This window comes from Nanorana parkeri, unplaced genomic scaffold, assembly GCF_000935625.1.
Source record: "Nanorana parkeri isolate BGI_ZX_2015 unplaced genomic scaffold, ASM93562v1 scaffold525, whole genome shotgun sequence".
In the NCBI taxonomy this organism is placed as follows: domain Eukaryota; kingdom Metazoa; phylum Chordata; class Amphibia; order Anura; family Dicroglossidae; genus Nanorana; species Nanorana parkeri.
Genome location: NW_017306793.1, coordinates 813,897 through 828,496, shown reverse-complemented (window position 1 = coordinate 828,496; position 14,600 = coordinate 813,897). Strand labels below are relative to the sequence as shown.

The 14,600-nt window shown below is 41.4% G+C and overlaps 1 protein-coding gene across 2 annotated transcripts in view; it reads right to left on the bottom strand.

The window, feature by feature from the left end:
• Window positions 1-10,779, bottom strand: part of MDH2 (malate dehydrogenase 2) — a 12,629-nt gene extending 1,850 nt beyond the window's left edge. Inside the window, exons 1-7 of one of the 2 annotated variants that reach the window (XM_018561452.1) lie at window positions 10,583-10,779; window positions 5,971-6,139; window positions 4,336-4,419; window positions 3,581-3,690; window positions 3,193-3,318; window positions 1,383-1,460; window positions 338-437 (exon numbers count right to left, since the gene is read on the bottom strand). In XM_018561452.1, the coding sequence (XP_018416954.1) occupies window positions 338-437; window positions 1,383-1,460; window positions 3,193-3,318; window positions 3,581-3,690; window positions 4,336-4,419; window positions 5,971-6,139; window positions 10,583-10,648 (733 nt within the window). In that variant the 5' untranslated portion in view covers window positions 10,649-10,779. The remainder of the gene's footprint in view (window positions 1-337; window positions 438-1,382; window positions 1,461-3,192; window positions 3,319-3,580; window positions 3,691-4,335; window positions 4,420-5,970; window positions 6,140-10,582) is intronic. The other variant, XM_018561453.1, reaches the window with a different exon arrangement.
• Window positions 10,780-14,600: the final 3,821 nt, after the last annotated feature.

Here is a 14,600-nt window from a genome sequence, read left to right as displayed (position 1 = left end):
TAGACTACAGTGCAATTTAATACTGCTAAAAGCATTTTTGGTATTTAAAGGAATTAGACAGAATATTTATCTATCCTCGACAGGTAGATTCACCCTCTGTCCAGGTGTTAAGCAGTCACCAGTACAAAGTAAAGGAACATCCAGACCTGGCAATAAAAGTTTACCAAAACACATACCAAATGCAAAGAGAGCAGACCATAATTTCTAATCCATTCCATAACTTCATAATCCCTTCCACCACTGCTGAATTATACAAATCATACAGTCATCCTTAGCCTAAACACACACACCTAAACAACACACACACACACACACACACACACACACACATGCATACCTGCTCCAGCTTTGGCTTTAACCACTTCTGTCCCAGCTTCTTGAATCCTCAAAGTAAGGGGTTCCAACTGGTCTTGTGGAAATTCTACTTTGGGGGTGCACTAAAAAAATAAAAAAATAAAAAAAAACAGATTTAGGTTTTTGAAGCACTAATTCACAAAAAAAAGGGATTTCAGCTATACATGTTATCAAGTGATATATCAGTCGAGTGGGACAAGTCATCCACTGGCTTCTTACAGCTATGAGGACTCCAGTGGAGAAGTCTACTTGCCATGGTTACTTTTATGTTCCCAAGTACCTTGAAGTCTTAGTTTCTACACTTATGCCACATTATAATACAGTAAAAAAAAAAAATTATTATTTCCCCTCCCACAAACCTAACTGCTTCTTGATTTGACATGCGCATCTGTGCAGTTCAGCCCCATAGGATCCTACGGAGCTAGTAGATGGACAGGAGCTGATCCTTCCAGCAGCCCCATAGGAGGATATGTGGCCAAAATGCACAGGTATGAATGTTGGATCAAGAAGCCAGTAGAGACATGAAGACAATGCCACAGGCCTTTGAACAAGATCCTGCTAGTGGTGGAGGGGGGAGGGAACCTAATTAAGAGGTAAGGGCAAAAGCAAAGTTTGTGGAAAAGTTTCTTTACCCCTAGAAAAAAGCTATTCATCTGCATACCACACTGGCCTGCAGCAAAAAAAGGGAGATCTGGGAGTTACACATGAAAGCACATTTATCTCTACCAAGATATTACGGGGGGGGTTTACAATGAACAGGTAGATCTGTGCCTGGATAACCAGAAGGCAAAAACTAAACATGAAAGGTCTATAAAAAACATGTAAAGTAGCGTTTATAGCTCTCCCAATCCCCTGCATTATAAAGCCATAATCCTCTAGCATGAACAGGGTACTCATGATTTTCGTTTTAGTAAAGAATAGTGCTGAACCACCATATTGAAACCAGTCAGCCCCACTTATTTAACCTAACAAGCCTCAGATAAAACGCTTGAGCACAAAAGGATAGTGTATGAAAAGGCATACGATACCTGAGAAATCAGTGGTATAATAGTTTTGCCAGCGTGTCCACCAATTACAGGAACATTCACACGTGCTGGATCCAGACCCTGAAAAGGACAAAATAAAGGACAGGCAGAATTTTCCAGGTTAGTTCTAATCTTTTAAATTTAGTCTAAAACCCAAGTGTCTGTGTGTATACACTAAGCGGCCAGATTATTATGACCACCTGACGTTTGTAGACAAATTAGCTATAATTTGGCACTGAAGTTGCTAGACGGCCAGACCATTATAAATAGGAAAGCAGGTTGTTTACCACGACAGTAGAAGTGATTATTTCTGAAGATATGGGTAAACAACGCGATTTAACAGTCTTTGAACGTGGGATGATTGTTGGCGCTTGGAGCCATGGAGCGAGTATCAACAAGACAGCAGAATTAGTTAAATGTTCAAGAGCAGCTGTTGTTAAAGTGTTTAAAGACTGGACTGTCAGCCGAAAATCTGGGTCTGAACCTGCGAATTGTGGCCGTCAGCACTAGTCAATGTTAGGGCAGAACGGAGAGGGGCAAGACTGGTACAAGACAACAGAAGGGCAACAGTGCAGTGTCAGATTCCTCGCATCACATTTCAACATCTCGTGGCCCAACGAAGTACTGATGGGGTGGTCATAATAATCTGGCCACTCAGTGTATATATGGTTATTATGGTCTTTTAGTATCAGACTCCCAGGACATTTTGACCCCAAGCAACAAAACTAAGAGGAAAACAACATTTTAAAAAGGAATGATGATTTGTAGTAACAGAAGTAAAAAAAAAAAAAAAACAGGTGAAAATATGGGGGCCGCTATTACTGCAAATGCTAGTTATCTGACCATCATAATGGCTTTAATACTATGCATCACGTATCAAAATAAGTATGCAAATTTGGACAAATAGTGTTTATCTACATTTTTAAAGACATAGTCCATCTTTTCAAAAAGAAAAGTGCACACATTAATGAAATGTGCATTAATTTCTTTGCATTGAGCCTGCAAAGCAGTGAAACCACAATCAATTGACCATGGATGCAGTGGACAGGCTCCTGTAGACTGTTCCACCAGCCCCATACAGACCCTCAGTTTTGGACAGGAGAAAGTATTTAATGGACTACAAAGTGTAATGGCACCACTGCATCAGTACTCCAGTGAGATCTACTAGTCTCTATGCAAGATGGGACTTGCGTTTTGTTTTTTAATTCACGGATCCTGTGAATGAATGTTATAGAAAGAAGAATGAATGCGGTTGTGCGTGCAAAGTAATGGTCAGCCACCACGAATTTCCATGAATTCATAAAGTTCACAGGTAAGGGAGGGTGCCCCGTTTGAGGAAGGGGGGCTAGGGAATGTGACCTTATATGTTACACCCTAAATATGGCTGAAAAACAACATTTTTAAATTAAAGATAGGTCACCAAACCCCCCCCCCCATTTTTAAAATTATAATCACACGATGCATGGAATTCAAGGGAAATAATGTAGTTTTCAAATAGATCTCATTTTCCCCCCAAATGCAGAAGTCGCATATGCTGCATGTTGGATACAGAGACCTGAATTTTACCATTCACGCCAATGGAAACGGAGTCCTGAATTTCTGAGTCAGTTAAGTGTATATGTAACTGCCAACACAAGGATCAGTGTTGTAATCAATAGCAGTCCCCTGTGTGTTCATGGCTAAAACATCACAAATCTCATCATGCATTTGTGTGTAGTGCAACATGCATTTAATGGCCCACAAGTGTGAACAGGCCCCAAGAAGCGTGACCTGCATTACACTTCTATAACATTAGGCACACATCTTCACTTACCTTTAGCTCAGCTACAAATGTGTTGGCTCGAACAATGTCCAGGGTAGTAACACCAAAAATATGGTTAGGATTGTAAACACCATGTTTCTTAAAAATCTCAGAAGTAATAGGAATAGTTGAGTTTACCTAGTAAAGAGAAAAAAAAATCCCTTTGTAGTATTTGCAAAATTAAAAGTGAAGTCTAGACAATGAAAGTGTGCTACTTACAGAACCCCAACATATCAATAGATGAATCTAAAGAAACACTTTTTGCTAGACAAGCGAGGAGAATATTTTGAAGGGGGGTTTCTTTCCCTTAAGCAAACAAACTTGTCTTTCAAAGACATAAATGGTAACAGTCACTACATAATTACAGCACATAATATAAATATTAAAACACTGAACTCACGGGATTGGCGATAACACAAATCATGGCTTCTGGGCAGTGCTTAGCACAGGCATTAGTCAGTGTGGCGACGATAGATGCATTTGTGTTAAACAGATCATCACGGGTCATGCCTGGTGTCAAAAAGTAGGAAAAGAAAAAGCTATTAATCCTAATATCCTATCAAGCATTGGAGGAAGAAAAAAAAAAATATACAAGACACTAAACTCAGGAGATGAATCTTAATGCATTCAAGTACCCAACTATTAACAAAAATGTAGTATATTTGTGCATCACTCAGCTGTAGATCCTCAAACCATCTCTGAATTGGGGCTGACAATGTCCTGCCTACTGGAGGGTGGCTACTTTTGTTCCCCTTGGTCCCGCTGCGTGTTGTAAAGTAGCCACCACTCAAAGCTTGCTCCCGTGATGCAATACAATCTCATGTTTAGTTTACCAGTTTGAAATCATAGTCCATCACGGGAGCGAGCTAGCAGTACATTACAACACACACAGAGACCATGGGGAACAAAAGTAGTCACCCTCCAGAAGGACAGTGTCAGTATGAATTCAGAGATGATTGGAAGATCTACAGCTGAGTGATACACAAATAAGATACATTTTTGTGAATAGTGAAGATACTTGAAAGTATTTAAGATTCAGCTCCTGAGCTTAGGGTCACGTTAAAGGAATTTGTTGATATGCAACATGCTACTCCTTAGATCATGAACTGGTTATAGGACATATTTTAGATGAGGGGGTTGAAGGAGGGGTCTTACCAGGTTTTCTGGGAACACCAGCAGGGATGACAACAACATCAGCACCTTTTAGGCTCTCTGGAAGTTGCTCTGCTCCAATGTATCCTGTTGATAAAGTGCAATACAATTTTTGAAGCAGTTAAAAAAAAAAAAAAAAAAAAATAAAAAAAAAATGGAGGCAAATCAATGGAGAAAAAGACCAAATCCTGCTCTAAATACCCATTTTGCTAGATGCTCTACCGTACACAGTAGTTCTACAACTTTAACTTGCACACTGCAGTATGTGGTTCTTGCAAGGGTACTGTATAGTTTAAAATTGAGGCTGGGTGGGAAAAGATGTCACATTTAGTGACTAATAGCAAGGGAATCAATATTCTGTAAAAGAGTAATCTAATCTTAGAGACACACAGCATTGTAATAATACAGGCCTTGCAAAAATCAAGACTGGATGGGGGCCATTTTACTGTAGCGGAAAGAAAAAGCAGGATTCTAAAATCAGAACTACACCCTCCTATGCCTTCCTTCCAAGGAAGGTGCCATCTTAGCTTATTTTTGGAAATGTATCTGCTCTAGAGCTGCACATGTGATCAGCCATCACACCAGTCATTTAGGGGTTGAAAGTTCGGTTGAGAGCTGAAATAAGCATGCTGGCAGCCTTGACAGTTGGCATGACTTAAAAATAACAACAGTTTTGGGAGATTACTATATTGTTGGGTAAAGTTCCTCTTTAAGGCACTCTTTATTTTGCAGCCTGTGTTGTAACAGGAATGTTCTACACAACATGGACACTCAAGGGAATATAAAACTCCCTTCAGAAAGGTTATTTTCTACTTGTACAATTTGCTCACTACATTTCCCAAACATTCTGCACTGGGATACAGATCAAGTTTCAGGCTGGTAAAAAGCTTTCTAAAGCTGGCCATACACCTATAGATTATCTGCAGATTTTCTATGGTCAGATGGAAAAGTGCAACAGATTCCTCCATCTACACTAAATTGTGTGGATGGAGGAATCTCCCACTGGGCCAAGCTTCAGTATCTGGCTCTCAAAATACCTGAACAATGCCTGCATCGAATCAGATTGTTCAGGTATTTTGAGGGCCAGCGGGGCCGACTAGCAAGATACTGAAGCCTGGCCCAGTGGGAGATTCCTGCATCCACACAGTTTAGCGTAGATGGAGGAATCTGTTGCACTTTTTCCCATTCTGACCATAGAAAATTTGCAGATAATCTATAGGTGTATGGCCAGCTTTAGGCTCATCCTCACCTAAAGTGAACCAGACAATGCATTGTCCCTTTACAAAATCAGTTTGAGAAAAAGCAAGGCAAACAATTTGCTTCAGAACAGAGAGAAAAAGTGTGAATCTGTCAAAAGGCTTGTTAAAAGTCCCATATGCATATAGATTATATCCCTCCACCTTTAATAACCCGTTCTCACTTTAAGTGGTAGTGACCCTTTATAGTATCAGTTTCTAACAACTTAATTTGTACACCATGAAATATCTACTACTCTTTGTATGTTAGTCCCATCTTTCACTTTTTTGCCACCCAAAAATGAACAGAAGGAGCCAAGGCAAACAAATAAGTGCTTCCTATCACTAATTGCTAGAAGTTAAAATTAAAAAAGTAATGGTTCAAAACTATGATTAATTTTACCTGTGACTTTGGCTCTGGTTTCAATGTGGCTCAGATCTGCAGCAACCCCTGGTGTGTGAGCAATATCATAGAGAGAAAGGTTGCTGATTAAAGGACTGTTCTTCAACAGCAAAGAAAGAGGCTGCCCGATGCCCCCAGAGGCTCCAAGCACTGCCACCCTGGCATTGTTCTGAGGAGATGAGAAAAAAAAAATATAAAACTGATTAAAAAACATTGCAAATGGCTAATAGTACAGTAGTACAATCCCCAATGTCACACATTGAAAATAATTGTCATGAAAGAGTTATGGGGCCTGCCACTGCTGACCTGCTAAATTCGCAAGCTGCTTAGTTGTCCGATCTCAGTAGTTTTGAGTTGAGAACCAGTCAAATTAGTCACCGCTCCAATTTCACATTTGTACTGAGATTGTAGTCCATCACGGGAGTGAGCTTGGAGCCGTGGCTACTTTACAACACACACACACACACACAATGGGGAACAAAAAGTAGCCACCCTCCGGAAGGAAGGACAGGATCACTACCAAATGAGGGCCGTCACACCATATCCAGTGCAGTTCAAGCCAGGAACACACAGATCAAGCCGGGCTGCGTTCTGGGGCATGGCGGTGCCAAACACGTCACTCGGCCGTCCGCAGTAGAACGTGAGGTGCAGGAATGCCCTCTGCACTACACCAGAACAGAGGGCATTCCTGTAGCTCACGTTCCGGTGCAGGCGATCGTACTGCGGGAGTGTTTGCGGTACCATTGACATGAATGTCACCGCCACGCCCCCTCCCCAGAACTGCGCTGGAGAACCATGGATATGGTGTGACAAGGCCCTCAGATTTGAGGATCTACAGCTGAGTGATACACAAATAAGATACATGTAGAGCCAAAGGAAATCTGGCAGCTCCAATTCCTTAGCCACCATCAGGACTCCCCAGGTGCTGGTCTAATAGTTGCGTCTCCACCTTGGAATGGTGTAGTATACGAACAGACCGCACAATCCAGAGAATTCCAATACTTCAGACTTTATTGAAATTCACAGCAAATCCAGTGCAACAGTGAATAAAAGTGTATAAAGCAACAAATGCCAAATGGATTTGCTGTGAATTTCAATAAAGTCTGCAGTATTGGAATTCTATGGATAGTTAGGCCTGTTCGTATATTAATACAAATAAGATACATGTTTGATAGTTAGGGTACTTGAATCCATTTTTAAGATTTCACTCCTGAGTTTAATGTCACTTTAAGAATCGGTTTGGCTCCTTGACAAGAGAACAATTCTGCCCTCAGACTGTTAGAAGTATTGACTTACACACAAAACCATTTCGCTAACTATTATTTAATATGCCAAGTCATGTGTGAACAACCTTTGCCCCTCGCTGTGCACTTCAATTATTCCTCATTTTAAAACTATGAGTATGACCAATAAAATCATTAATTTGCAGAACGTCAAACTGCAAGCCAGGTGGGGCTTCACCAACATTCTATCCAGAGAGGAGGCTGAAGCAATTCTCACTAGCCCACAAGTAGAAAAGGTGGGATGATTCACAGAACAGATTCCTTGTGTATAAAGCATCTGGCCATATGAACAAAATGCATACAGCACATTATAGAAACAACTGAAAGTCCCACTTTTCACTACTGCTTTCTTTCATACAGAAGATAACCTCTGTTCATACAAATAGATTACTAAAGAGGGATAGAGCTCAGTGTGGGTAACATCAGGCAGACACTTACACAACTTAACAGCGTGGCAGGCTTTCCCAATGCCGAGTTATAATACTTCCAGCCTACTGAAAAGGTGATCCACCCCAAAGTAGATTTCATGCAGCGTTCTTTGCAAAAATGCTCATCTGTAGTCATGGCATCTCCTCAGACAATTATGCTAACTGATGTTCGCATAGTCAGCAGTGCACAGAGAAAGCATTTTTATTACAAACTTGTGCAGCCCGTTATTGCTGTGCCACAAAAAAAAAAAAGTTCAGTCAAACAAGTCTATTCACTAAAGGATGAAGAGTTTGGAGAAGGCAGGAGAAGTGAACAATCTAGGACAACATAGCTGAATTGGAGAATTTTTCCCAATCAGTTAGGTTATTCACTTACCTGCCTTCTCCAAAGTCTTTACCTAGTGAATAACCCTGAAAAATGATGGCATCAGCAATAAATGAAAATGACAAAAGCTGAAAGTGTACCAATGTTTCTTATTGCAAGCAGTTATCCTTGTGTTATATTGACTGTTTTGCATGACATACTGAATTCGGTCACTGTGGACCCACCAGTGTGTGAACAGAATTATGTCAGCACTCACATTAGGGGCTAATCGGCATATCACATACCATTTATAATATACTTTACTAGATACTCATTCAACCGTCCTCAATGTCACTGACTACTAAATAGAAACTACAAGGTCAAGTTAAAGTACAGATACTACAAGGTCAAAGTACACCTAAAATCAAAACATTTTAGGTTTTGGGTCTATTGGGGAAGAATTAGAACCTCCGACAGGTTTTTATTGCCATCTTTTTACTCTATAAATCCTGGTGGCCATTATCACTGGGACGGAAAATGGGAAATCCAGAACAGAACAAGTCTTTCAATGTGGGATGTGCTCCACTGACACCCAAGAAGGGATTTTGCCACACTGTAGAGATATCCTCTAGCTTCCAGATGTAATCTCAGGACAGGAAGTAAAGAGAAATCTCCCCAACGGGACACAAAGAAAAAAATTGCAGAGCTTGTTTTAACACAAACAGAAAATGTGTGTATGCAGGGAGCTACTGGAGGGTTTTTAATCTCTAGGTCTGGTGCTTGCTACAGGTGGAGAGCCATCTCTCAAAAGACCCAGAATTAGGATGGCTTGGGCTTTAAATAATGGGTGGGCAACTCCAACCTTCCAGCTATTGTGGAACTATAACTATAAGTGCAAAACTAACAGCCATAGACATGACTCCCAGAAGCATGTTGCAGTTGAGGTACAGCAAGAGGCCTAGAGTTGCCCTCTCCTGCTTTAGATCAATTAAAGCCAGCCACAAACTGCTCAAAGTCCCATTGACTCGGCCAAGATTCAAGCTTTAGGTTGCCCTGTTGGCACCCCTGTTCCACTTAACTCTTCGGCAGCTTCTCTGGAGAACATGAAGCCAGTTATACTTAGTCAATAAGAAAACAGATTGGAAAATACGTTGACGTGTGCTCAGTGGTTCCAGCAAAACCTTCAGCCCCAATACCAAAACACACCGATAAAAAGGAGAGGGATGTACTACAGTATAGAACTATGTGAAGGTCTATCCTGGAAGCCAGATGTTACAAAATCAAAGTCAGGTAATCTTGGGTTTATCATCAACCTCTCAGGGCCCCTGCACACCAGGGCTGTTTGACAGGAAGACACAGCACATAAAGCCCATCAGTCCATGTGCTGATAAGATGGGCTAATAGGAGGAGAAGCAGAGTGAGAGCGCTAAGCTCATCACTGTGCTGCTTCTCATTTCACTGTCCAGTCACAGACTGGGACAGATCCAGGACAACCTGGGCTCAAGAAATGTGTTGAATGATATAAGACCAAGGACATCTAGTGGCAGAAAAATGTACTGCAGGGGGAAAACTCTAGTCTGAAGGTGAATCTTGCAGCAAAGCTGGTTTTCTTATTTTATCCATTTACAGCCCATTCATATTTATCATATTTTCAACTTGCTGATAGAAAAATGGGAGGTGGTCACTGCTGACTTACTCTATAAAAAGGAGAAAAAAAAGAAAAAAAAAAAAAAGTCACCTGTCTAGCTGCCACGTAATTTAATTGCTTGAGTTTCCTGAGTCACTTTCCTGGAACAAGCATGCAGATCAAGACTTGACTTACTTTTATATTTACTACTGGCACAGATATCGAATACGTATGAGAGAAAGGAGATAGTAAAAGCTGAAATCCAGGATAAGCAAATATTGTCTAAAATGTATCCCTGTGTGCGCTTTGTGTATTTCTCTTAGATCTGTGCAGTAATCCAGTGTGAAGCTTTACCTCTCTGCAGATGCTTCCTGTAATAAAGACCAGTCACTGCTGCTCTCTCTCCCCTTGTGCAGGGTGACTGGTCTTCTCGCCACCCCTTCTTGTAGTTTTCTGCAGCCAGCCTGCAGTGGGTGGACCCTGCAAGGCCCTACCCACAGCAATGAGGATAACATTACTTTTACAACATAATATATGGGTATGGAGAGACATTTGGAGCACACAAAGGATTTTTTTTAATTCTTTTGGGGCTATTGAGGAATAAATAGAAGGGAAAGGGTTTTGTCATCTGTTAAAGTAAAATATAGTGCCATCATTCTTTAGAGCAGCAGATACTGCAGATGAAAAAACTCTACACAATTTAAAAAAAAAAAAAAAAATCCTATGGCTCTAGTCTTTTGCACATAAACGTAGTGTCATGGCCCCGTGCAGCAACCTGTGGCTCCAATGCTCAACCATTTAGTAGACATGGCCAGAGCCTCCGACTACTATATATGAACAGGAGGACAGTCATACAGCAATCTGCAGTCATAGAATTCATAGAGGGCCAGCACAGGGAGCCATGCTATCATCGTTATACCGGCTCTGGCAGCAGCCACCCTCCCCCCAGCACATTACCCCAGACAGATACCTGAGCGCTGGTGGACAGTCCTCGGACTAGGCCGCAGGCGGCGGGTCTGGCGATACGGGAGAACATGACAGCAGGGGATCACGAGCACACTCAGCCTTCCAGTGACACCAACGACCTCCAGCAGCAGAGACAGCGCTAAAGCGAGGGGCGGAGCTTCCTGGAGCGTGAGACGTTCACCGTGACCTTCTTCCGTCACAGATAAAGACCGGTTACACGCATGCGCAGTACCTTTGGCCTTATCCATGACGGACGTTCTAATTTAGTGCGATCGATTTTCTACATTGTGATCCTGTCACATAAAACACGGTGTGAATAAACGTGTGAATTACCGCGAGCTTCATTTTTTATTACCAGGCCGGAGACCTATGTAGGCCTCACGATCAGCTGAGGTCACGTGTTAGTGAAATCTCTCCCATGTTATACGTCTATTTATTTTACAATTATGCTGCGCGTATTAAGGAATGGTAGAGTACAGATATGTCGTGCATAGTAGAGGGAAATGAACACCGGGGGCGGGGTACGGAACCATGGGCCTCCATTGTGCTCCATAGTTACCAATAGCGCGTCCCTAGCAACCGGACAGACACCACAACCTTGGTATTTGTCTACAGGAGCCTTTCACCCATACGTGTAAGTAACCTCTACGATCGCTGCTAGCCAGCTTCCATATCAGTGAATTGGTGTCAAATACATCAGGACCCCATTTATACATCAGTGAGCCCAGCCAGGGACTTTCCTAGGGTACCCCCGAGCATCTACATTGAAATACTGTATATCAACTACAGAATGGCAAGGAATGGGGCTTTAACAATACCCATATAGCAACAGTACATGTGTTACAATAAGACTTTTTATTTATATAGATTAAACAGTATACAGATATATACAAATCTGTCACTGTGTCTGGAGTACTTTATTGCTCATCCATAACTTTTTAGGTCTAGCCATGAGGTATTATTACCATTTATGTTTCTCTATATGAGGTGCAGATTCATATACCACACAGGCTGCAAAGGACGAGATGTACAGGATAGTAAGATGTGGTGATCCCTTTTATGGTTGCTCAGTTATAGTGTATACTGTATTATGGATAGGATCTTCAGCTTAAAGGGTTCAGTTATGCTAGGGCTACATCGTTTTAGACGTTTTCAGTATGCATAGCAAGATACATGTTTGACTCTTTTTTAATAGATATCTGAGAGGGGTCCTTGGTTGTTGGTGTCCTCGGGTTACTCCCTCCTGTAGTCCCCCGCCCCATTAGGGTGACCTCTACTCTTCTGTTTGATTCCACTCTCCATGTTCATGTGGTGTAAGCCGACTTATTTGATCAATTGTTGCCTTATATATCCAATGCTATATCTATGTATGTACTTACCTGTCCACTTAACTTTTGATTATGCTCATCAGTCTTTCGTGAACATCTCTTTTCTGAAGAAGCCATCCAGGTGAAGGAGTGTTAAACCCACCACATCCCCACTTAAGGTGGCCATACACTCTACAACCATCGCAAGACTTTAGTCTTGCGATGGTTGTAGAGTGTATGGCCACCTTAACAGTGCAATCAACCAAATCCACTAATGACAGACTTGTCATACTCTTGATATGTAAGTTAAGATTATTATTATCTGATTTGCAAGTTGTATATAGGTTTGTGGGTTTATAGGAGATGTGCTAACCTACTTTACGGAGTCTGTTTTGGTTTCTAATATTTGTTTATGTGTGTATACATTTTAATATGTAGAAAAAAAAGTATTTTTGTAACACATGTACTGTTGCTATAGTGGTATTGTTAAAGCCCCATTCCTTGCCATTCTGTAGTTGAAATATTACAGAGGTGTGGTACCCGTATTTGGGAACACAGATTACCATACTAAATGACAATAGATTGAAATATAGTCTAGCACAGCCTTCCCCAACCAGGGTGCCTTCTGGCTTACTCAGGGGTACTTCCAAATTTTCAAACATCGTCATGCCTCTGATGTGAAGGAGGGAATCTGTGATGTGAAGGGGGGCTTGCAAAGTGAGTAAGTGCTCCTAGTGTCAGAGGGGGACTCCTGATGTAATGTGCAGAGCATTTTTGCACATTATGGTAGACTTACCTGCCAAAGCAATCCCCTCCAGCGCTGCACTTCTCCTTTGCTGGTGCTTCCATCTTCTCCCCGGTCTTCTTCCAGGTTCCAATTTTTCAACCTGATTGGCCAAGTCCCGATTACATAACTGTCACACATGCGCACGGGAGTTACTTCATTTCGGTGTGCAGGATCTGTGCACTGTGCTGCGCATGTGCAGCTCAGTGTACAGAAAAAAACCCCAGCTGAATGGCACCTAGAAGCTTTTAATGGGAGAAGGCACTTACACAGTCTCTTCTGTCAACTAAAGCCTGCCAATCAGGGATTTATTTTAAGCTTATTTCCACATTAAAGCATACCTAACCCTCCCCCCTCCAAAAATAAATAAATATATATATTGCATCTTAGCACCTATGTGGGATGAAGTAGCTCTATTTGTTTTCTTTTTTTTCTTTATTTCCACATATCAATCAATACCTCACTTCCTGTCCATGGGTGGTTATGCTCACTCCTCCACTATTTTTCTGGAGGGTAGCCTTGGTTGTTACACAGGCTGGAGTTCAAACATGCCTGCCATTGTTCATCACGATTAAATGGGTGATGAGCAGATTAGAAGTTTAGAAAGCAAGATTTGATTGTTTTATTCTTCCGGTTCAGCCCAGATAAAGTGACAAGGTTACAGCATTTCCGGCAAGATTAACAGGTATTTTCGGTACTTTCTGAAAATGTTCTTAGTCTGACAAAAAGAAAACTAATGCAGCCACCACATAAAAGGACCAGTAAACTGCAATATATAAAGTTTTTGTCTCTTGTTTTCCTTTCATTATCCTTTAACTCTTTTGCTGCTGCCGACGTATGCCATACGTTGGCAACAGCAGGCCCCTATAAGCAGACAGTCTGTTTACATGTTTAAGGTGGTTATAAAGCCGCCCTATCACTTCTATGGACTGTCAAAGATGTAGCCCCACCCTTCCAACCCCCTGCCAGGTATCCCTGGCTGCGCTACCCCTCCTGTGGGCCCGGGCCGGCATGGTGGGTGATGGCTTAGAGAGGGGAGGGAGACCAATGAACATCCATTCGCTGATGTGCTTCCTGCAGAATGAATCCGGAACCAACAATTACTTAGTCACTTCCAGTCTCTAAGTTATTAAGAAGCTGATCAAGCATGATCTGTACTTGAATAGCTTTAATGGGCTTCAAATTTACATTAGTGGGTCTAATAGACCCCTAATGCCCCCTTAGGAGAACCTATTACCACTATTGTGCTATCACATAGGGGGATTTTGAGCCTCCTATGTGATAGCAATGAAGTTAAGTTAAAAAAAAAATGCTTGAAAAAAATAAAATTACATTAAAAAAATGTAAAACATTGATAAAATTGTTTTAAAGTCACCCATACTTGTGTACAAACACATACTAACGCAAACACGCATCAGGTGCGTGTACGTACCAAAACAAGGATTCCGACACTCATTTTAGGTATCGCCACACACGCTGGACTGAGAGCAATCATTCTAGGACCATTAGAACTCTACACTGATAGTCTGTAAAAGCCTTTACAGCGTCGCCCTTAGACAATTTTGGGTACTGTAGATTTTTGCCATTTTATGGGAGCACACAATTATAAAGCTTGACATGTTTGGTATGTGTTTGGGTATTATATTGTGTTTCTGTGCACTAAAATTAACTTAATTTTTGTGGATTTGATAAAGAGTTGTGCTAATATCACACAACATAAAAAATTGCAACTGCCACCATTTTACTCTACAGGGTCTCTGCTTTGAAGAAAATGTTAACATTCTTGGGGGGAGGGGCGGTGGACTATTTTAACATGTGTGCACAAAACCTCAAAGATGGTTTTGGCAGCAAAAGGGTTAATGATACACAGTGCGTTAGTGAAACCATATTTCAATTGGGATTTAGATCTACTTTACAACCTCTGAAAACCT